Source organism: Branchiostoma lanceolatum, chromosome 11 (genome assembly GCF_035083965.1).
Source record: "Branchiostoma lanceolatum isolate klBraLanc5 chromosome 11, klBraLanc5.hap2, whole genome shotgun sequence".
Lineage (NCBI taxonomy): Eukaryota > Metazoa > Chordata > Leptocardii > Amphioxiformes > Branchiostomatidae > Branchiostoma > Branchiostoma lanceolatum.
Window position 1 is genome coordinate 12454249 of NC_089732.1, and position 23926 is coordinate 12478174.

At 41.3% G+C, this 23926-nt stretch overlaps 1 protein-coding gene across 1 annotated transcript; it reads right to left on the reverse strand.

Moving 5' to 3' along the window:
- Window positions 1-1822: 1822 nt before the first annotated feature.
- LOC136444260 (glutamate receptor ionotropic, NMDA 3A-like) lies at window positions 1823-14038 on the reverse strand. Its single transcript, XM_066441774.1, has 11 exons — window positions 14021-14038; window positions 12745-13343; window positions 11516-11652; window positions 9839-10574; window positions 9092-9215; window positions 8014-8159; window positions 6989-7250; window positions 6179-6193; window positions 5109-5270; window positions 4422-4522; window positions 1823-3669 (listed from the first exon to the last, which is right to left on the reverse strand). The coding sequence occupies exons 1-11, from the start codon at window positions 14036-14038 to the stop codon at window positions 3162-3164; spliced, it is 2808 nt and encodes a 935-aa protein (XP_066297871.1). The 3' UTR covers window positions 1823-3161.
- Between the last annotated feature and the right edge of the window lie 9888 nt (window positions 14039-23926).

Genomic DNA, 23926 nt, shown 5'->3' on the forward strand with positions numbered 1-23926 from the left:
CCGCGAAGAGACGCGAGGGGGGTACCGGTATGATTGACGTAAGGGTAAACCAAGAAGAGGCTGGGGGAGGGGGGAGTATGATTGACGTTAGGTTGCTTGACCATCTGGATCACATGCCAGTGATCCGTGGGGCGGAGTTCATCATAGGGTCAGACACCCAGCTTGGACATGTTGTAAAGTATTTGCATTCTTCATTTCTGATGGTGACGTAAAGCCGGCCGCTCCGAGTTTGAGAGAGCTGCAGGTGTAAACCTCAAGGCTCAAACCTCTGCATGTAAAAGAACCCATCACACATATCAATAAGAAAATGGGTAACCCGGTGTGCTTGGCTAAATACGCGAGCCGTAGCAAAGCCGGATTGCACTTATTATCATCAGTCGACGTGCTTACGCACCATGGGGGTTATACCGCCCCTTACGGGGTGACATACCATTTCCCTGGCTGATACAAGGATGTGCCAGGTATTCCGTCCGGGTGAATTATGTGAATGAACGCGTTGCACTTCTAGCTATCGAAAAAAAAACCGTCATGCTTCGTCCTCAGTCTGAGGTATCACCGCTTTATCTTAAGTTTAGATTTACTACTACCCTGATAGTGAGTTCAGCACCAAGGACAGGGAAACTGAGGACCGAAATTGTGCGTAATTGACCTCGTGCTTTGGACCAAACCCCGTCTCGCGCTCAGAAGAATGAATAAAGAAAATATTTCACAACGCTTTCTTACCCTTTGGTGAAGTGTACTGTACAACACGCAAATTCCAATATTCAGTAATAGAATTCCAACTTCTACTAGCAGAGAACGGAATTCCAATCTCTACTAGTTGAGACTGGAATTCCTATCTCTACTAGTAGGATTCCAGATTCTACTGGATTCCAACCCTTAACTGTGACATATTAATACAATGTAGCTTTCTGAAAGGTGTAAGGAATAGAGGCAAGCATAACATTGTGTCATACGTGGTGTTTCTATAACTTTATACGTTTATGTACATATACACTCTTCAAATGCTCATTTACATATCTACGTTAGATCGGCGTATTGATATGAATTGTAGAGGAAGTTGACACACATTTCGTCACAAATATTTCCAAGGCCTATCGTTGTACTCAAGCCATGTTGATTTGATTATATGGATGACATCCGCGCGCGCATCTATTTTCGTCTGTTTCCAAAAAAAAAGTTTTCGGCTATACTTTAAATCGTAAAAACCAACTGCAAAATGAGAAAATACAAGCTGTAAATTGCAAAATATATTTTAGAAAACGGCTACTTATGTTGTAGAATACCAAAGTCAAAGAAGATGTGAAAGAACAAAAACGAAGAATCATTTGTTTAGACATCTGTTCAACCTGACCACGTATATTTCATAATGAAGGCAGATTTTATTTGACCAAACATTCTTTTTATTGGCACGCTCGCATCAGTTTCCTGGTTCCCAGAGGATGTCATCTATGACTATGTAATCAAATCAGCATGGCATTACTTAGTCTAGCGGAATATTGCAAGCTACTTGACTGAGCAAGTATCGGCCTATAGCCCCCCCCCCCCCTCACTGGACCCGCGGCACGCTGGCGGTGTCGCTGCGTCCTAAACTGGATATGTGTTACCCTTGACTTTATAATGAGATTATCATTCAAAACGTACAAGTATATATGAGCAAAAAGACAACAAAATACACAAATCTTAAAAAGATTCGATGAAATTCGTTGAGTGCTGTGTCAATTCGATCGGCCGCAGCGACGCCGCCAGTGTGCCGCGGGTCCAGTTGGAGGGGGGGGGGGCGTTAGTGATAGCAATCATATGGCTATTTATTGTTCTATGCCTATGGTTACGTCGTTAGGGTTAGATACATGTATTTCTATTCTTTCATAGTTCCCGACATTCTGGATTTGAAGGTTGTCATATTTAATATACAAGGCAGAAAATATACCGGTATCAGTATATCACATCTCTTATTATACAGTGTGGAATTTCGTCAATAGCAGCACAAAATATAAGAATAAACATAAACAAATATTTGTTCAAATATGCGATATTGAAATCCACAAACAAAACAGCTAGTTTCATCACCTAGTGTCCCGTCAAAATAGCAAAAGCACTGAATCTGCAGAAAATGCTGAATTTATTAGTCGTTGAGCTACTCTTCCATGAGTAGAATTCTTCGAATTTTTGCAAAACATTTAGTGTAACGTTTGTGAATATTAGTCATCCAGGAAAATAAAGAATAAGATTTTTATTTAATATGTACCACTGGATCACAATATGAAAATATTAGACGTTTCAGATCAAAATTCAAAATCTTTCTTCATTTTGAATTGCTGAAGAAAGATGTCGGAATGACATCTGAAACGTCTGATATTTTCATCCTGTAGTTCAGTGCTATATTTTGAGCTAAAATTATATTTATTCAGTGTAACGTTCGAAGGCTAACATAGTCAGTAGTTAACCAACCAACCAGCTAACCAATTATGTAGCCAGTAAGAGCTTGCTAGTAACATCCAAGGTCACTGTTTACAAGTGTGCTTGCATCTAAAGACAACTTTGGCAATCCTCTTGAAGTCAAATGACCAGAAGTCTTGCTTATAATTCCGTTTTTACAAGAAATTTACAGTCTTTTTAGATCTCTGTGACACAACTGTACATTATTGACAAGTGTTAAGAACCTACCTGTATCTGCAGGTAGAGAACCATCGAGGGTTGGAAAATTTCTCAAGTCCTCAACTTACCATAGTACTGCAAAGGCGTTAGATACCGCTAGGTGGAGCGAGCAGCCAGGCATATATTCCATACAGGTTGCTTTGCAATGCCTACGTGTTGCAGCAGTCCACTAGTTAGTAACTCCGAGTATTCGTAGCTGAAGTTCATCCTACATGGACATGTGCGTCATCTAGCGAGAAATCCATGAACGACAGTACCTTATCGTTGACGATAATCCACAGTAAGGCTTTCCCGGCTTTGACGAAGGTTATCCATCATTCGTATCCGCATTGTATTGTTCCCATTCAAAAGGTGACACAACAGTTGACATTCACCAAAATGTCGCAAGGCTTCTTGGCTCCCCGGCTGTCCCCTCCGTAGAATCCATCACCCATCCGTGTTGGGAAGGATCGACGATATTTTGGTGTCTATTCTCTGCTAATTAAAGGCCCAACTGTATGACGTCACTTGTCGCAAGCCGTGTGTTCTTTAGGATTTTGATTGAACAAATTCTGGTCGTTTTCAAATGTCGTGATTTTTCTGTTGCACACGTTACACTCTGCGCAGCCGCAGATACAGCGAATCACCACCGGCGAACCGTTCACCAGTGGCGTCTCCATCTGCGCACGCGCATTGGGGCTCTCCAGGACGGCGAGTCTGCGCAGTAGCTCCTCTTTTTCTCTCAGCGCCTGCGCAAGACGCTCTCGCATGTCGTGTAGGTCCCGTTCGAAGACGCGCAAGCGCAGTTGAATGTTGGCGTCTATGTCTCTGAGTTGATGGTTCACAATGTCTTCCACATCATCGGTTTGGATGGCGATGTTAGACTGCTGGGTACTGTTTAGTCTTGAGACGATGGTACTGAGTTTTTGAATATTGACGTTGTTGAGTGGCGTCTTGGAAGTGTCGCTGAGAATCTTATAAAAGTCGTAGAACTCTTCCTCGGCGTGACTATCTCGGAAAGAAGATGGCGGCCTGAGTAACATGAACATGGCGTATGTCAGATTTTATTTCTTCTTTTATTGCACTATCATTTTCTGTGGAAATGATGCAAATTTCTTTTTTGGTTTTTACTTTGTACTGTATCATCATTTACGATACAAAACTAACAGAAATATTATCAAAGACTTTTAATTTAAGTTCAATACTTCTTTAACATTATCATTGTGGAAATGATGTAAATCTAAGGTTTATATTTTGTATTAATTGTATGAATATTTACAATATTAAACTAACAAAAAAGATTTTTCGAAACTTTCACTTTTCAGATTCCACAGTGGCAACAATAGCTACGCATTGTCCCAAAACTTTTGTAACGACATTTCATAGGCCTGGGGAAACAAATACTGTGTTTCCGGTTTCGGTCCAGAAAAAAATAGAGTCAATAGGTAGGGATTCTGTTTTTCTTCAAATTTCCTCCGAAGTGATCCAAGAAATGCATTTTATCAAATGAATGCCTGATATATAGATCAACTGAATAAAAACGTGCAACAATGTTTAGTGCACATTCTTATTGTACATCAACAATTCAAGCCCTCATCTGTTGACAGGGTGTGAAATACAGGAAGTTTTTAATTTCATCACTCAGATATCACACTGAATATTTTGTCCTTGGCAGTGGCCGAACCCCCACCACCCAAAAAAGCTAGCGTCGGCAGGCTTTTACTAAGTTCGGTCGGGTAACTGAAAACACAACATTTCTTCCAAAGCCTTATGTACCGCCCTACCTTCCCAGGTTGCCTGTGAGTCCGGAGATCCCGATGTTTCTGAGGAAAGTCGCGGTGTTGACACGTCTAGCGGGTTTGGTTTTCAGAGCGCGGTGGAACCTCTGTACATGGCAAACCAACATCAGTACAACATTTTACACGTAAATGCTATACTTTTTGATTTACTCTTAAATGAAAATGAAAATGAAAAATATAATACAATGAAATAAAATAAAGTAGAATAAAACAAAATAATTAAAAAAAAATTCAAATGAAATCAAATGAAATAGAATAGAATAGAATAAAATAGAATCAGACAAGAAACAAATGAAAGAAACGAAACGAAATGAAATAAAATGAAATAAACATTATTGCGTTACACACAAGATTCCGGATTGATGTCATTGGACTGATATGAAAATATCGCTCATAAAAATGTGTCTAGCTTTAACGTATATCAATAATGAAAAATCTGTCTAGTTAAGTTATTTCGATATGACTGGTTAAAATATTACGGCTTTGAGAATAGGTGTTTGACGTTGGTAGAACGGAAGATAGCGGAGTAGTAAATAACAAAGATGGCAGATCGTATCTCATTGGAAGTGCCACGAATCCTATACCTTTTCTGTTATAACGGTTTGTACTATTTCAAAAAGACTACACATACAAGTTTCTGATATTCCTTTTCCATTCTCATGTGGTTCTCACCTGACTGATGGCTAACCACGTGGTCGTCGCGTTAGTGCGCAGGCGCGGGACGAGGAACTTGTGGGTGACGAACTCCATGAAGAGAGTGAGAATCCCGCAGCCCAAACCGGCGAGCAGTAGAACGAACACACCCGTAAAGTGGCCCACATCCAGCTCCAACTTCTGTAAACGTAGTGACGAAAAAAGGCAATAGTCGACCCAGACCCTTTCTCTACATGGTTATAAACCCTGTATGCTCATGTCCTTGTCCCTACCCGCCCCCTTTGCACGCTCCTCGCCTTCCAACGGTACTTACCGTGAATATCAATGAGCCCTACTTTTATACGGTGTTCCGATTGGTCCTTGGTATAATCCATTTAATGAAACAATGGAACACACTGTCACATCAAGGATTCGACAATGGCGCACGATGGAATCGACACTTTTCTACACACAGCAACACACTTGGTGACAATTGTCACAAACGTACAATATATACAACGGTGATTTGAGGACTATTACGCATAATACACGAAACGAACATACAACAAAACACAGACTACTATAAGTAACATTTCAATAAACATTGCACCATACAACATTCAAATAAACACCACTATATAACATTTATACTCACGAGAACGACAACAAGCACAAAGCATTAGACAGAGAATACGTAAGCCAAAGCACAGGACTACTGGACAAGAACATGCTCATTTTTATGTGAAAGCTGTGCAATATTGTTAAAGCCTGTAAATAGATGCATATTTCTGACAACAAAAATACAAGCAAAAGTATTGTGCTTTTCTGTTGTTGTGCATTAGACCACACTGACTAGATTTTACAGATGAGCAAAAGCAAGTCAGTGTGGTATAATAGAGCATGAAAAATCGTAGAGCTGCTTTCAATCACCAAATCTTTTCTGTAAGTATTCACGAAATCGTGCGAAAAAAAGTGCATTTAACATTGGCATGCAAGTGAGGAAAGAAGCTGGCATATACGGCAGTGCCCTCATGCGGATACCAGCATAACTGCAGTAGAAAAAAATGTGCACTTGTGCAAGGCAGTGCTTATTGAGTTAAGGAGCAAACCTGGATGGCTTCCTTCTACAATAAGGTTGCGTGTGGGAAAAATGACACATTAATGTATATTCTGTCCCATATTTCACTGATAGCATGTTCTTGTATCGGCACTACTCTTGGTGAGACGGAAAATCATAATAATAAGAAACATTGCATCGTCTACACACGGAATGTCTGATTCAGAGAGCACTAGTCTAAATGACAGTACTAAGGACGGACACAACAGAGAATCGGCATCACAGGGACGGAAATGGGGCGTACTCTGTGTGTACAAAGTTGGGTGTTTATGTAGTAGTAGCTGACAGCAAATATCCCCAATATCTATCCACTAGTACGCACCGACAAAGGCTTGGCCAAACAGGACAATATGATCATGATAGTCGTCGTATATATCGTGCTTAATTTCAGTAACATTTCGGCAAGGAAGAGAGGAAGTTATAAATGTCAGAGCTTCCGTATGTCTGCTTAAAATGATAGCTATTCATAATGAAGAAGTAAACCAGTCTCCAACTCAATACATTTCACTCATCGCTATTTTCGGCCGAATGCTTTTGTCTTCTTCGGCTATCTGACCCAAGTGCTGTAGACACGTGACTTTTCCGCACATGTGACGTCAGCACTGGGTCAAAGTTCGCCAGAAGTCGGTACCGACTCCGCCCCGGTGAGAGAAGGTTGGAGAGTAGGGTATGTTTCATTATGTAATTTACCAACTCAGATGAACTTGCATGCTGAATATATCTATCTAATATTAGATTATTTGGACAAAGTTTCTTCCTATCCTAAAACGAAAGATGAATTTGCTACAGTGAGGCTCCCTACTTGCTCCATGCCCTCGTTCCCTACACTGCAGGGGACGCTGTTGTACCACTGTCTGTACAGCCGGTCCAGATAACCCGTGCTCGTGTAGTGGTGGATCAACCTGGTGACCTCTGACGTCAGGGAGGAGTTCTTGGGAAGCCCGATCCCGTACACATCTCGCGAGAACGGCTTGCCCACCACTTTGAGGTTACACTCCGGGTCGATCAGCGCCTCGTACTCCAGAATAGCCTGGTCCATGATGAAGGCGTCAAGATAGCCTGCTCTGGAGGAAAGAAAGGAAAGAGATTGCTAGAATGGAAGCTTATCTGAGTGTGCTGTTGTTCACTTAACCGAGTCGGGAGGCGCTACAGGCTTCCTGGTCGATGATAAAGGCGTCTATATTAGCTAGATGACCTGCTCTGGAGGGGCAAAGAAGAGAGATTACCAGAGGCTAAGTCTGTCTATGTTATTACTCACACAACCAGGACGGGGGGTGTTACAGGCTTCTTGGTCCATGGTACAGATGTCAAGATTGTCTGCTCCGGAGGGTTAAAAAAGATAGAGGTCTAGAATCGGAAGTTTGAAGTTTGTGTTGTTGTTCACTTAAACGGGACGGGGGCTTTACAGGCTTCCTTGTCCATTATAAAGGCGTCAATGGGTCAGTATTGTAATGAAATATGCTACCGAAGTTTTGGTTGAACATTCAACAGGTGCTTTAAAAAAAAAATTCTAGCTATAGATTTTGATTTGGTGGAGGGAGTACCTCTTGGTGACTTTGTATTTTGGTTACGGCGTCTCTCTGTCCCCAGGTCCCGGGTTAATTTTAGCTGTAAGTTAAGAAAATTCCCGCGGTCCCAAAAGCCCAGTAACTGCAGAGTGTCCCACGGGGCCATGTAGGAGTCGCGCTCGAAATTGCTTTAAAAAAAGCCCGTTAAGTAGCCGGCCGGGCCCTTTTTCTAATTGTGACCAAAGCATAGCTATAGTCTACCCTAAGTGATCCCCCAGTCAATAATCTGTACCAATTTCAAAACCACAATTCGCCCTACTTCAGTTTGTCGACCGCCTCGCCAGTGTTGTTGCTGCCGTCCTTGCGCATGTGCATCTCGATGGCCGGGTAGAACTCCCGCATGAAGGCCTCGGGACTGCTGTGTCGGACTGTCCCGAACCGGAAACCTTTCGTCGGCCGTATCAACTACAGGGAATATTACAAGCAAAGATAATATAGCTGTATGTATCATGTTCAAGAGAAAGCTTTGTTGCACGGATATAAACATGAGTGGGTAAGTTGTCCTTACGAAGGGCGAGAGTTTGTAGAAAGCATCAGCTAGTTAAAATCCTCCCACGCCATCCCCGTTTCGTAGCCCTCGGGCCACACTGTGGTGCAATCACTGCAGCAGGGGGTTAGTCCACTGACAGTGGAGTGTGTTTAACTTCCATACTGTTTCTTAAGTATGTACCATTTTTATAAAGTATTTGGTATGACTCAATGCGCTTCTTGTCCAGAGGTGTCCTACCCAGGAGTTGAACTCGGGCCTTCTGGTTCCAATTAATTTGAACCAGATGTGGTAAGTGACAGAAGACCAGACCACTACACCACAGGGACACCCCCAGAAAGTATCATAGTAGGTACCAAACTTGGGTTGGAACGACAATTAAACTTTGAACAGGCAGCTTATTACACGAAAACATAAAATCAACGTTTTGATTTCTTCAACTCCTTGTTTTCGACACAACAGACTATGCTGAAATACCCTCTAGCGGGACAAGGTTGCGCTGCAGCAAAAACATTACACGTCTGGGAGATAACGACATCCTCCCAGCAGGCCCGATATGCTCGGTTCATTACCTCCCATAACGGCCCTGCCCTTTCCAGCCTTTGAACTTGCTTCTGGCGACGTCACCGCCAAAATAGCTTTCAGCCAATCAGAGGGTTGGCCTAAGCTCATCTAGAGCAAATGCGCAAAGGACGCTGGGATGCTATCAACCAATCAGGTTACGTCTTACATAGCTACTTTGGGTTCAGAGCAAAAATAACGGCTGTTTGTGCCAAATATGGGAGGTAATGAACCGAGCATATCGGGCCTGCCGAGAGGATGGATAACGATAGCTCGACTGGATACTCGCCTTGGGGTCATCTATCCCATTCAGTTCGTTGATGGTTTTCTCATCCACCATGAAAGCGGCCAGGTTAGCTGTGTAGCTGGCCAGGAAGATCACGGAGAAGGCGGCCCACAGGTTTATCAGAAACCTGGCAGAAACATCGATAAAATCAAAATCATCTCATCAGACAAAACAATTCCATTAGTAATTGTGACTCTGCGTGTTTTCCATAGATTGAATGTAATTTGATATGTTATTGATATCATTAGATTACCACATTTATCGTTATGATTACATGAACATCATTACACCATTTTTTGCCATGATGGCATTAAAGATATAAGTACCAATTCGTTAGAATCTACAGGCCTAAGACTAGGAAAACGATATTGAAATCTGAATTAGAGAGTACAAATGATTGCGATTAATGTTAAATATCATTATGTTTTATCACCATCAGTATCATTATCATCATTGTTATCGTTATCACAAAACAAATCATAGGATCTCCTTAATTTTCTCCCCTTCTTGAAAGTTTTAGAACGGAAGCAATAGACAAAGTTTATACCATGTACGGGACTCGACATCAGAAACTCCTTTAACATGTAAGCACGAGAAGTGTGATTCACCAATTGCGACAAATACCAAGTATATCTGGTAATGTTTGTTTTTGTGTTTTTTTCCCCAAACATTACCAGACTTACTCGATATGGATCACCATTCAATTTGGTAAATCGAAATTCGTGCATTCGATTTTGTATCTACTAGTACCTGCTGCTCCAGCATTTAGGTGTCTTCGTGGCGACCGTGTGGCTGAAGAGAATGGACCAACAGAGGTTCAGGGCAGAGGGGAAACCGAAGATTCTCGGCCTGTTCCTTGCCTTCGGTGTCAAACCGTACGGACTGCACCACTCGTAGATGGTGGCAAATATGGCGGCAAGGTGTAGGGTCACGAAGATCCCTACCCACATGGACCAGTCCAGCGGCTTCATGAAAGATGCCAGAGGCGTTGGAGCTTCCTTCTTATAGATGAGAATGCCGAGGTTGGTGTAGAAGTAGGGCGCGGAGAAGTCGATGACTTCGCTGCGTTTCTTCGTGATTGTGAACGAGGCGACCGCCATGTCTGCCCGTCCGTACAGCAGGTCCCCGACCATGCCGTTCCAGAAATCGTCCTTCAGCCCTCCGTATTTCCCGTCCCGGACAACGTACAGCTCATACTGAAAGTTCAGGTCTTGACTCAGTTTGTGGAGGAGGTCGTGACATAAGCCGTAACAGCATTTTTTCTCGACCTCAATCGAGGCTTGATCCAATGTTCCGTTGTGTGGGTCTCTTGTTTTCGGTACTGTGCACATCGTCCCAGCAGGACACTGGTCATTTTCGTCCAGTTTCCTGGTAAAGATGAACGGGTGCTCTTCTAACGTCACAACTCTCAGGACTGTCAGTGAAGCGTTCGTGTTTCTGACCCATAGTGGAGAGTTCCACCTCAACTTGTCGTCTTGTGAAGTACCTGTGTTTAGATATAGATAAAATGGTGTCGTTGAGACTGTCTATATTATGTAATATATGCTGTTTTATATGCATAACCCTTTAGCTTTATCACGTTGCCTTTAACCACAACGTTTTAAAAGAAATTCAAGATCATAATTTGTCTCAACCAAACTTTGCAAAGCAGTCATAAAGAATCGTATCAGATACCATAAAATTTTCACCCATGATCTTATAGACGAAAAAATTGTTGTCAAGATACCATCACCTAAGGCGATCGCTCTGCCACCTCGCTGTGACCTGAATTGTATTTGTGTAACCCTTAATACTTAGGATATCATGCAAAATGATAGCGCATGATTGAAAATACAACATAACATACAAAGCGTTAAAATATTCGTTTTTTTTTAGTCTATGAAATCCGCCCTGGTGGAAAGGGGTGCCAACAAAGGGACAATTGCTTTAATGTGATATCACAACTCAGTTATCATATCAGTTGTCATCCTCCCAGCATGTCCGATATGGTCGGTTCATAGCGGCCCTGCAATTTCCAGTCGGTGAACTCGCTTCTGGCGACGTCACCACCAAAACAGCTTCAGCCAATACGAGGATTTGCTAAAGGACATCTCGAGCAAAATCGCAAAGGACGCTGGGAAGCTATCAACCAATCCGGTTACGTCTTACATCGCTAATTTGGGTTCAGAGTCAAAATTAACGATTGTTTGTACCAAATAAGGCTAGCTCATGAATTATTCATGAGCCATAACGGTCGTTTGTGCCAAATAAGGCTAGCTCATTGATTATTCATGAGCAACTGTCAATAACGTCGCCAGAAGCGAGTTCACCGACTGGAAATTGCAGGGCCGCTATGGGAGGTAATGAATTGAGCATATCGGGCCTGCTGAGAGGATGATCAGTTGTAAGAAAGATGGAGTATAACTCCGCTATTGCCCAGGCACGAACCTACATGAACCCATTTTCTCTCTTCACTGGACGTCAGTCGCACGGTCCAGATGTCGTACGTGGACGTTGCTAGGCGACCGTACTTGTCAAACGATATTCTGCCGGTCTTCCCGCGTACTGTCGTGTTGATCATATACCTGGGAAAAAAGCTGTTATTAGCACAAGCTCACGGGAAGTACATTTTATGGGCTAATACTGTAAATGTAGAAATTTTCGCGGTGGTTTTATGTTCGCGGTTTTCGCGGTGAACTTTCAACTTAAAAACACCGCGAAACTTTTTGCCCACCTTTGACTGTAGCACTACTGTTGTCTCAAACGTGAACTTAAAACCACAGTGAAAACTACATTTTCTGCCTACCGCGAAATAAAAACCACGCGAAGTTAAATGCATACACAGTAACTTTTCGCCTGATTTTGACAAACACACACACACACACACACACACACACACACACACACACACACACACACACACACACACACACACACAAAATCATTTTTCCCTCCGATGATGGTCAACATGACGAGGAAGTGCCAAAATGAGTCCTGTTGTAGCCTTGATGGTACTTGTAGAAGTGACACTAGTGAGGTATCCGTGACTGTAGTTGTAAAAGAGTGCACTTTAATACAGGAATAGAAGACTTTTTGGCTGTGATACCATGTTTTGTCGCTTCAATTCTTGTTACAACATTCATTGTGCTTATTTTGAAAACTTAGCCATCTTGTTGCTGTTTTTTCCATCCTGTTCTTTCCGCTCTCTCGTAGACTGCAAAGGGATTTACAACGATTTACTGTGGCCAAAAGTACAGTTCACATAAACAACTGGAAATTAAACTACTACGTTATTCGATAAAAGGTCTTACAAGTTGATTCCTTGCTTTCGTGTAAATTCAATTTCACGTACAGGTCAATACATTAAGCGTGTTAACATCGATTGTGCTTTAGAATTAGAACTTGAGTCAACACTGTAGACAGGAACGCTTTAGTATAACGACAAACCGACAAGTGAACTGATCAAGTTTGGGCCTCGGTGAGACTTTCGATCAATTTTCCGTCCTTCATGATCGACCAAAGTCATCTGTCAACCAAGGCCCTCGTATTTTCAGCTTACCTTGAAAATGCTTTATTGACAACTCAATTGCAACTACGTGGATAGTTTGTAGCAGCTGCGCATGCGTAGCTCTAGGCTCAAAATGAACTTTTGAAACTGAAATAATCAAAGGCTTTACCTGTACAGAGTCTGTCCCTGTTTCAGCCATGGTGTGAGATCCTCGCTCCAACAGTCGCCCTCCCTCTGCCCGATGTCGTGCCCATCTTCCTGCATGTCCAACAGCGCCTTCGTCGTCAGGAGCAAAGCATCATGGATCCTATCTACGGGGTTGAACTCCGCGCTGCGTATCCCGACAAGTCCCACCGGAAGTTGCGTAGTGTCCTGACTCAGCGTGTCCTTGGTCAGAAAGGCCTCTGTGGCGATCCACACAAACTGTGACCGTGTCAAACCCAGCTGGCTCGCGACGAGCAAGATGTGCTGTCCATCAGACGGCCCACAGTCTAGAACTACAACGTGTGGGTCTGAGTTCCCGTCTAGCTCTGCTAGGCTCCTCCCAACACTCTCTCCCCACGGGGAGTCTACCTTGATGAGGGAGTTGATTGGCAGATCGCCCTTCCTCATTAGACCAATCAACGTTCTCAAGAACTTGTTCCCAGGGGAGGGGTAGCACGTGACCAGGTTGAGCTTGCACCAGTAGTTGTCCTCTAGGATCTGGTAGATGACATTCGCCTGGCGGACGGATGGCCATCTCATCTGCAGGGTCAGACTAGGAGGCACCTGAACAGTGGGGAAATAGCAGAGTAGTTATTAACACTCAAAACTTTCCTTCCAGTGCTGCTTATGACGTCCTCAGGGAAAAACTCATACTGTAGCTACAGACTACAGTGGCCGTTTGAGTAATTTTCCTTAGACCTGGGGATAGCTCGAATGACACTGGATAACTTTGCTGTAATGTTGAAATGAAAGTTAAAAGATTCTCTTTCATCAAGACATCTAAACTTTCCCATAGTAGTATATAGTGATTTGTTTTAAAGCTTCTTTTGGATGTAGAATCCAAAATATGTTCAAAACTGCGAGGAAAGTGAACTTTAAGTCGAAACTGCCTCGCAGGTATTAAATCTGTATTAAAAGAACGCCATTTATCATTTTGCTCTCAACTCTCGGCCAATGACGGTCTCTTACACACTAGAAATATCAGACGAACACTATTCATTTTCTTGTTTTATCAAAAGCACATGCAGTCTGATAACAGAACGTTTGATTTATTGTATTATCATTACTGAAATAAGCCTGACTGCCTGGTGCTCCACTGTGCATCGTCCTGTTGCAATGTATGACAAAGAATAAAGAATTACTGGAATAATGTTTTGCTTCCAGGCTTCGCGATACAGTATTGATACTGTATGCGTGATACGAGCGGATGACGGACAGTATGAATGTACACAATCTGTTACATTCTTTGTGATCGCCATCATTGATCCAAACTCATACGTCTTGCTATTTTAACATGTTCTAAAGATAAGCATGTAATAGTCGAACTAACACCCAACACAAGAAGTTCGGAAACTCAAATTTGATGAATCAGTTCTCCCATGTAACTTAATCAATTCCATAGCGTCAAGTATCCCTGCTAATACAGTAGTCGGATCAGTAAAATCTGAAGGCGCAAGGTAAAAATTATGTGCATCCCGTATTGGACAATATTTGCTGTATTGCACTGTTGTTGATACATAATAATACTATTGCTCTAAAATGCAAGTAGATGTCATCGGCTGGAAAACAGCCCAGGCGGTTATTCCCACACAGGGTGTTCCTAGCAGGATTTAAAGGTGAGAAATAGACAATGCTTAACAAGTAAATACTGGAGATGATTATGTTAAAGCAAGCCCTTTTTTCCGAGAAACTCTGATCCGACTGAGCTACTTTTCCATGCCAAGTGAAAAGCCATCAATTCCATCCCACAAAGTATTAAGCGTGCTTCAAGCAGAATTTGATTTTCGCACTTCACGCCCAATTTGCTGCATGGCAAGACGTCAACTCATGAATCATGCACAACCACATACAGGCTTCGAACGGAATATCTTGAATATTCTTTCAGGAATACAAGTCAAGGGATTATATTATGAATAAAAACAAGATAATAAGCAGTTCTACATGCTAGGCAAAGAGAAAGGTCAATAGACACTGGTTGCCTTGTAAAATGATTTTCATGGTCCTGTAATTGTAATTTCATTTCAAAATCATGCACAACCACATACAGGCTTCGAACGGAATATCTTGAATATTCGTTCAGGAATACAAGTCAAGGGATTATATTATGGAAAAAAACCCGAGAAAATAAGCAGTTCTACAACCTAGTCTAAGACAAAGGTCAGTAGACACTGGCTGCCTTGTAAAATGATTTTCACGATCCTGTAATTGTAATTTCATTTCAAAATCATGCACAACCACATACAGGCTTCGAACGGAATATCTTGAATATGCGTTCAGGAATACAAGTCAAGGGATTATATCATGGAAAAAACAAGACAACAAGCAGTTCTACATGCTAGTCTAATAGACACTGGCTGCCTGGTAAAAGAATTTTCATGATCCTATAATTGTGATTTTATTTGTAGACATACAACACTTAGCACTTTTCCAGTTTCAGCTTTAGCCGGCTAGGTATGCGTCCGGTTTTCGATACTGATACTATTTCTCTTCTGTTACATCCATATATGTTATATTTTCACCACTTGTAACATACATTTTGGATGGCAACTTCAAGGACTTCGAGGCTTTGATGTGGCTAACCATAGAGTTTTTCTGGTCACGCGACCTCTAATACATTCTATCCCGGCCAGTGATAATAGTGCTTAAAGCATACTCACTGTGAGTTTGGCCCTCTATGACCTCCTTGGTAAAACCACACCTGCATTGCAATGAGACTATGTGTATTGGGCATATCTGTTAGCAGCACGATTCTGTAACTTCTTCACATAAAGTAACAGTAACATCATGGTGGAAGTGTTTTTTTTTTTACTTCGCTCTTTGACAGTTTGACAGACAAGTACAACGTGCACTGCGCTCAAGTTTTTCATGACTTATTTAAATAGTGCCACGTTCACAGAACAATATACCACTTTTTACACCAGGGTGGAGTGAGGAAATTCGTGTAAAGTGCCTTTCCAAAGGGCACACCATCGGTGGCGTCAGGGGGATTCGAACCCGGGACCGCTTGTTTCTGGGCCGAACACACTGTCGTTACGCCACACGACGAAGTGGTTTTGGGATAACGGGATAGTTTCTTCTTGTCTTGTCTCCGCTGATGTTGATTCCCATGTGCGAATTTTCACAGCGAAATAAGATCTTTAACCACCAAGCAACGGTACAATAGAATTATCGTGGGAAAGGCATCTCGGTTGGATCTGCACCCATCTTTCGGAAGGAACATAAATGGGGGTCCCGCATTCAAGGACGTTAAAGTGGAAGGGTTAACAATATCTCCCTGTAAAAATATACCCTGCTACATAATAGCAAGCAAATTTTGCTGAACTATGTGCCACTTGGCACTATAAGTTTTATAACAACAACGGATGGATATGTCATTTATAACAGGCAGACAGATTTGAATATATCTTTAGATGTAACGACCCCCACAATTAAAAGATAAGTAAATATATAAAAGACTGCTTTGTCATTAGAAAAAAATACCGAAAACTCATCATCAGCCCCACTCGATTGTAACACTATATAAATGACTTATGCTAGCCATTACTGCATTGCTAATTAGAATATTTTATTCTATACCTCTATTTTTAACTATGTTTGATAGTTGTTGCCTTACATTGTACCGTGTACAAATGTCATGAAATGAAATTATTCCTGTCATCTTATATGCCAGGATTTATCTCGATAGACTTAAATAGTAAATTTAAAGTACATATTGACATATAACAACCCCTGCATTGTATACATTGGATACTATAACTTATCAAAGAATGTCTAGACGTTAGAAATTCTTCCAATGTTTGTAAAAATAAAAGCTCATTATCCCATACTAAACACTCTTGTATCAGGTAGATTAGCCTTATAGAACTGTAGTTAAGAATCAGAAGATGTCACACTTTGTACCTTGTACAATTGTTGTGCAATAAAATTATCGCTGTGTTATGTCACATAGTCCAAAAATGTCTAACACGGTTGGTAACTCTTGGAAGGACTGGGTAACAAGATCTCGCAGGATCACGTAGCGTGATCTCGCGAGGGTAGTCTCGCGCAGGCGCACACTAACAAACCAGATATAGGACCAATCTAACTGCGGTGTAGTCCAAAAATGTCTAACACGGTTGGTAACTCTTGGAAGGGTTTCAATCAGCCTGTGAGTTCTACCCCTACGCCTCTGTTGGCAGCGTGATTTCATCAGGTTGTCGGAAATGATGTTTGATCAATACGATGATGGACAGCGGCTTTGACCCTTCCGGAACTAATCATGACAGGAAATAGATTATTTGCACCAACCGTGTCAATCAGCACAACCGTTAAACCGTCGTGCATACAGCTTATTTTCAAATTGTTGGCTTTGAGTCAAACTGTTGACTTGGAGTGATCGCCTTCCTAGAAACTGGGTTCAACATATCAGCTGCTGTTAATCATAAGATTATTAAAAATTCGTTATTTGTTGATTTAAAAGAAAATATAAACAAACAATGCAATTCAGGGTGATGCTTTCCCCGGTCATGTATGTTTGCACTTGGTAATAATAAATGAATTACTGATGCTGTTTAGATTATCTAACAAAATCTCTTTTTGGCTCCAATTTTCGGAAACCCATTAAATAACGTTATATGCTTTACAATCAGCCTAGATTCGTGCCCCAAGCACTATGAACGCACCAACGCAAATAAAAATTCAAAGACAACCCACAATCTTTTCTCCAAACCTTTACCAAAATATATCTTTGGACTTGCATGATTCAATAAATCATATAATAACTTGGCAATTTCGAGTCTGATTTCTGTTCAACAGTTAACGTCTATAGAATAGTCAAACATGGGTCTCATGCAAAGGTTCTCGAGATACTTTCCAATTATGGGTGGCCCCGATGAGCAAACATCGAAGACCAAACAGCAATCGAAAAGTAATTTTTGGCTGCGTGATTCGAGGGTGCCTGAACAACCTGATGAAAATATGATCAGGCTACATCTGCAGAGAGAGTAGCTGGTCTGAAATGTTAATGAGGGGAAGGGGGGGAGGGGGCTCATTTCCATACAGAATATCAGTATATAGTTTGTCAATGTTAGAATGTAGCAGCTTATCAATTCATGTTTTGCATTATGCTTCTTATAGACCACGTGTGGTCATCTGTGCATTTAGCCCATCTGGGAAGGAATATACAATAAAGACTATTATTATTATTATAACTGAGTGCCAGACGGAACTAACTTACAGCACAAACTAGCCGACAAGATGGCCGACAACAACACGTGGCAGATGACCTCTAACGGCATAACACCTGGTGTATAATGAGGTCAACTAGCAGTATATTTGTTTAGTGACGGAGACTCCTCTCCCCAAGGCTAGATTAAGAGAGAGTGATTGATTGATTGATTGAGAAGTGAGCAAGTTTCTTCATCGAAGCTCTTGTGTTTGTTAAACATTCGCGCCTTCAACTGCTATAGAACCATACCAAGGAAATTGAGTCCGCATCCGTATGGACACTGTCCTTGGTGCTGAACGCAAGGTTTTAGAACACTTCAGCTGCACAGAAACCATCTAGAACTCGATGATATATATATTACGTTCCAGCTGAAAACAACACACTGTTTACTTCACAAATAGATATCTATATTGAGGAATGATCCCTGCACACGTATTTCTATATTAGTGAGTGAACTATTAGCGAATAGTCCCGAAACTGGCACCACAATCTCTGACGTATTACTTACGACTTGAGTAAGACCTGCTAAGCTCTGCATGATGCCTAGCCTATTACAGGTAATTTGCTTTTAAGGCTGCCTTATTTCTGACATCAATTCCACGGCTTATCACACCTTTTTCGAACGTGCAGCCTAATTGATCTGAAAATGGGACGGATTCACAGAGAGAGTACCTTTTGCAGACGCCAATTAAAGTTACAACACGCCTCTGTACAGAATTAAAGCGTGAGGGATTGGTTGAACTGGGGTGACCTTCTACGTGAAACACATTTTGCATGCACAAATTTAAGAGAACTTGGTATTTTCAGGTTCACAGTAGTGAAATCGTGATAACAAGAGTATCACGTTTTTACACATTGAAAAAATGTAATTAAGTTGTTATTACCTTCGCCGAGAAGGTTATGCATAGGGTAGCGTTTGTGTGTGTGTTTGTAACAAACAGCATAACTCAAGAAGGCTGGGATGGATTGTCTTGATATTTGGTAGGTGGGTAGGTCTTGATGAGACATGGAAATGATTAGATTTGGGTCCCCTAGCGGCTTGTTACGGTTCTGCAGCGGAACTTCCTATTTTGATATCTCGTGTTCTGGACATGCAAATAGATAACTCTTTCCAAACAGTTAAAAGTGAACGAATGTTACGATGCTAAACGTGTATTCTACAGAGGCAATACCACCCACGGGATTCCAGAGGTTGTTCGCATCAGCCAATAACTACTATTGCGCTACGCCCCGTTGGTTTCTGACGTCACAAACAGTCTGTCTGTCTTACTTGAAGTAATTCAGTAACTCAACGGCCATTGCTCTTAAAAGCCGCAGTCTTAATGTCCACGGAAGGATACATTGCATTTTGGAATGAATACTTTTCAACAGCCAGAATAACCATTAAAGTCGCTAAGTTTATGAATTACTCAAATTACAAAGTAGTGTTATGTGTCTCCTCCGTACATGAAAGACAATTTTAGTCCTGCCCTTTCCTTATATTGCACGTCTAAAGTTTCGAGAGGTGTGTTTTCGTCGATAAGCGTTTTATGCCCTATGGGAGGATTTTGCACTCTAGGAGGGGTGTGATTTGTTAAACGGTGTTAGGTGTGGGGATTTACTTCACTCAAGCTTCGTTTGGAACTACTGATGCATATGCAAGCAAATGTGTGCAACCTGGAACAGGTCTATATCCTATGTTATGCCCGCTACCCACAAAATGCTCTACTTTCTATGTTGGCGATATCTGCTTGCTATGGAGTTATGCTTTACTTTTGGGTTAAGTTAAGAACGGGCACTGCTATTGAAGGGCGGTACAAAAGTAACCTGTAGGGGAAAGATTTTGTAACTACTGTTTGTCAAAAGCGGTGGAAGACGAAATACATTTTATCTCAAACTACCCCTTCAATGATCAGGAAAGAAACGAGCTTTTTAAAGAAGCCGCCAAAACTTACCAGAATTCCCAAACGTTTACTGACGAAAAGAAAACTACAACCCTGCTAGCCTCCCGAAACCCACTCATTACAAAAAAAGTGTGACACTTCGTCTTCCACTGCTTCCAAAAAAGAAGTCAAACCCCAAAAGCGTAGATTGTACTCCGTAGTAGTTCTTAGAATAGCCATTTGTTCTACTTGTCAACATTGTTAACTCGCACTGTCTGTACAGTATACTCTTGCTATGCATTGTTTCATGTTGCAATTAGCCCTCGGGAAAAAACTTGCCAATAAAAAAATTACATTGAAAGAAGAATATGAACGTTATGACTCAAAAATATTCTATTGTCGTATCCAAACGTGGTGGCATGGTAGCCTTGTGGTTCTGTTGAATTAAATCCCGGAGGTAATTGTCTCGAGTCCCTTACAGATCCGAATGTTGTGCTCTTGGAAAATTTCCTTATTCAACCTACTAGGTGATAAATGAGTACCTAGCTTCGGCTAGCTAGGGACATCCCTCGGACAGGACGTTAAATGAAGGACGTGTTTGAGAACAGTCACACCTGGAGCATGTTAAAGAAGTCACCACACTTATCGATAAAAGTGATGAAATTGTTCTTCCCGATGTGAGTAGATCAAATAGATCTGTCCGAATATGCAGCTTGTACTCTTCAGTACAAACCTTTTGTGTTAAGCCACGAGGCGGTTTACCCGCTATGCAATACAAACAAACATGGCCCAGTAACAAAACGTATCCGACAGACATATACGGTAATGCAGGGCCATGGACGCTGTTTCCGGGAGAACGGGTGAATGTTCTGTTTAATTATTTTTTTTGCTCGTTGGTCTGTTAGAGCTGTCAGCAGTGCTCAGTAGCATGGAAGCACAGGATATTGCCGTCCCTTCCAATTTGCGTGGTACAAGTCGAAATGAACAGACGGACACACTAAACTCATGTCTAATTACTCCGTCTGTGATGATGGATAGTCCAATAAAAGGAAGGCGGAGGAAAGGGGAGAGAATATCAAAAGTGTAGCAATGGTTTTGAGAATGATGGAGAGCCTAGCTATACGACCCCTTACATACTACATGAGAATGTCTAAACGTATCTGCAATGTGATGTCGTGTGGCGTAATCGTTAGAGCATTCGACTGCCAAACAAGGAGACCCGAGTTCAAACCCGGGCTGACCCCAGACATGTCTGGATATGCGCCCCGACGTTGTGCCCTTGGGAAAGGCACTTAACACGTTTTTCCTCACTTCACTCAGGTGTAAATGCATACCTAGCTCATCTAGGGTTACGCATGTCCCTCGGATAGGAAGTTAAATGGAGGTCCAGTATTTGGGGAGAGCCACACCCTGCACACGTAAAAGAACCCACCACACCTTTCGAAAATGAGTAGGGGCATACCCCGGTGTGCGATGGTCCAAAACCTACAGTCCTTTGACCACACATGGGTTCGCCCTTAGTAATAGCCTCCGGCTAGTTGGGCAACCCTGGCATGTACATACTGAAGCAATAAAAACAACAAATAAACGTTACTTCATCGGCATTTCAGTTGTATATTAAGTAATGTAGACTGGTTTATTTCCACAAGGCAGGTAAAAGCTGTTGGTAGCCCGAAGAGCTAAATTGTACAGCTTTGTCATTACATCACATCATCACACTTTGTTATACAAAATCATACATAGTTATACAGAATTCTAAAAAGCATTAATAAAAAATACAGCTTGATATATACAACCAACATTATTTCCATATTAGAATAGATCTTAATTTCTATGCAAACCCGTAAGATTCCACGACTTGGAGACCACATGATATAGATTACAAATTATATACAAACAATATATCATCAAGATAGATGTAAGACTTTGAAATCAGAAATGCAGAGGCTAGCTAACATAAACCAGTTACTAATGTATGGCATATCTAGCAGATAAGGCTGTTAACACATGAAAGAATCACCCAGATATTGTACGGCCATATATCTTTTTCACGTTATCTGTTTATTAGTCAAGAGCAATGGAAAAAAGGAGTAGGAATTAGGAATACAATCAACCACTGACGTCAAAGAAGAAGTAATACACACACACACACACACATACACACACACACACACACACACACACACACACACACATATATATATATATATATTTAGAGAGAGAGAGAGAGAGAGAGAGAGAGAGACAGAGAGAGAGAGAGTCTCTCTCTCTCTCTCTCTGTCTCTTTATATATATATATATATATATATATATAGAGAGAGAGAGAGAGAGAGGGGGGGAGAGAGGGAGAGAGAGAGACGAAATCGACCATGACTTTACAAATGAAGAATGTTATATACGTTAATAAACTCTTGTCTTCTGTTATCAGACAAGACGGAACATTGTATTAACGTGGGTGGGGCCTGACGTCTCCCGAGCATTTCATCATGGAGAATCAGACTTAAAGTAGTGTCTTAGGAACTAATAACGTTGGCGTGTTCTTTACAGGAAATTAAAGTTATCTTTTTAGTACATAACGTGGACAAACAAAGCAAGATTAGCTCCTGACAAAGTGACTTGGAACCATATCAGCATGATGAAAGCTCATTTGCAACAGTTGGTACATTGCATCTTATTAATGAAAAAATACTGCAAATACAGAATTGTTTGCGTTGGTTTTATGTTCGTGGTTTTCGCGGTAAGCTCTTCACCGCGAACTGAAAACCACCGCAAAATTTTTTCCCCTTCCACCCTTGACTACTATTGTCTCAAACGTGAACGTAAAACCACCGCGAACACTCCATTTTCTAGCGCGAAATTTAATCCACGCGAACTTAAATGAGTTTACAGTAATCTGTCCTCCAACTCAAAGAATTAACTCACCGGAATTTTAGACCGAATCTGTCGGTCTTCTTCAGCTATCAGCTAGCTGCCTACCTCAGTTTGGTCAGATAGTTGAAGAAGACCGAGAAATTCCAATAGGTCTAAAATTCCGGTGAGTCAATTCCTTGAGTTGGATAACAGATTATTTTCTCATTGTAACAAAAACTACAGCACTCTTTTCCACACCAATCGCCACGTTTCTGTTCAGTACTCTCAAGCCAGGGGTACTAAACGATGCACCACGATTGCGAAACCGGCGCTGGCGCAACTTCTTGGCGGACAAAAACTCTGATCTGTTATTCCGGCTGGACATTAACCTTGCTTTTGGTAAATATCATTAGTAGTAGTAATGTCGAACTGAAATCTAGCTTTTAATTGTGTTTACCAACGATTATTGGGATGTATTAACCGTTAACGTTTGTTGTACATAGTATTCTTATCGTGTCGACTTTACTGTATACGTTACTGTAAGCTGCGGTGCAATTCAATCTCTATGCCATTCTGTCCCATGTTTTTTTATCATTAAACATTTTATCAATCAATCAATCCACCAGAATTTACGATCAGACTGCAAGGTAAGATGATAGGTACCTGTCATGTGATTTACATTTTCCAGGCTGATACCCCTTAGGTTTGAAATGCTTTTATTTAGTATTTGATGATACCTGACGAAATACCATTCTCTTCTGCAAAAATCAGCCCCAAACCACTATACACTATAGCTACTGGGCAACAGGTTTACATAGAAATAGAAGAAGAACTTTATTGCACGACTATTGTAGCAGGTACAAAGTATGGCAACAACAGTTAATATAGAACAAGACATAAGTATGGAATAAAACTATTTGCTACAACAAAATGACTATCTTAGGTTTTACATGATTCAAGTTGGGCTAATTATGAGTATCATTATTTTTTCTAATAACAAAACAATCTTTTATACATTTGCCTATTTTAACACTGTGTGAGCTGTTGCATCTGAAGATAAAGTTAAATCTATCTGTATACGTAGCATTGGGTGTCTTAAAATCTAAATTACTTTAATTGATAAAGGTGAATAACTTATCGCATAGGGCATCATATTTAGAGCATTCCATAATAAATTGAAACTCATCTTTAATTCGATTTGGGCAGAATGGGCAAAACCTTTGGTCAGG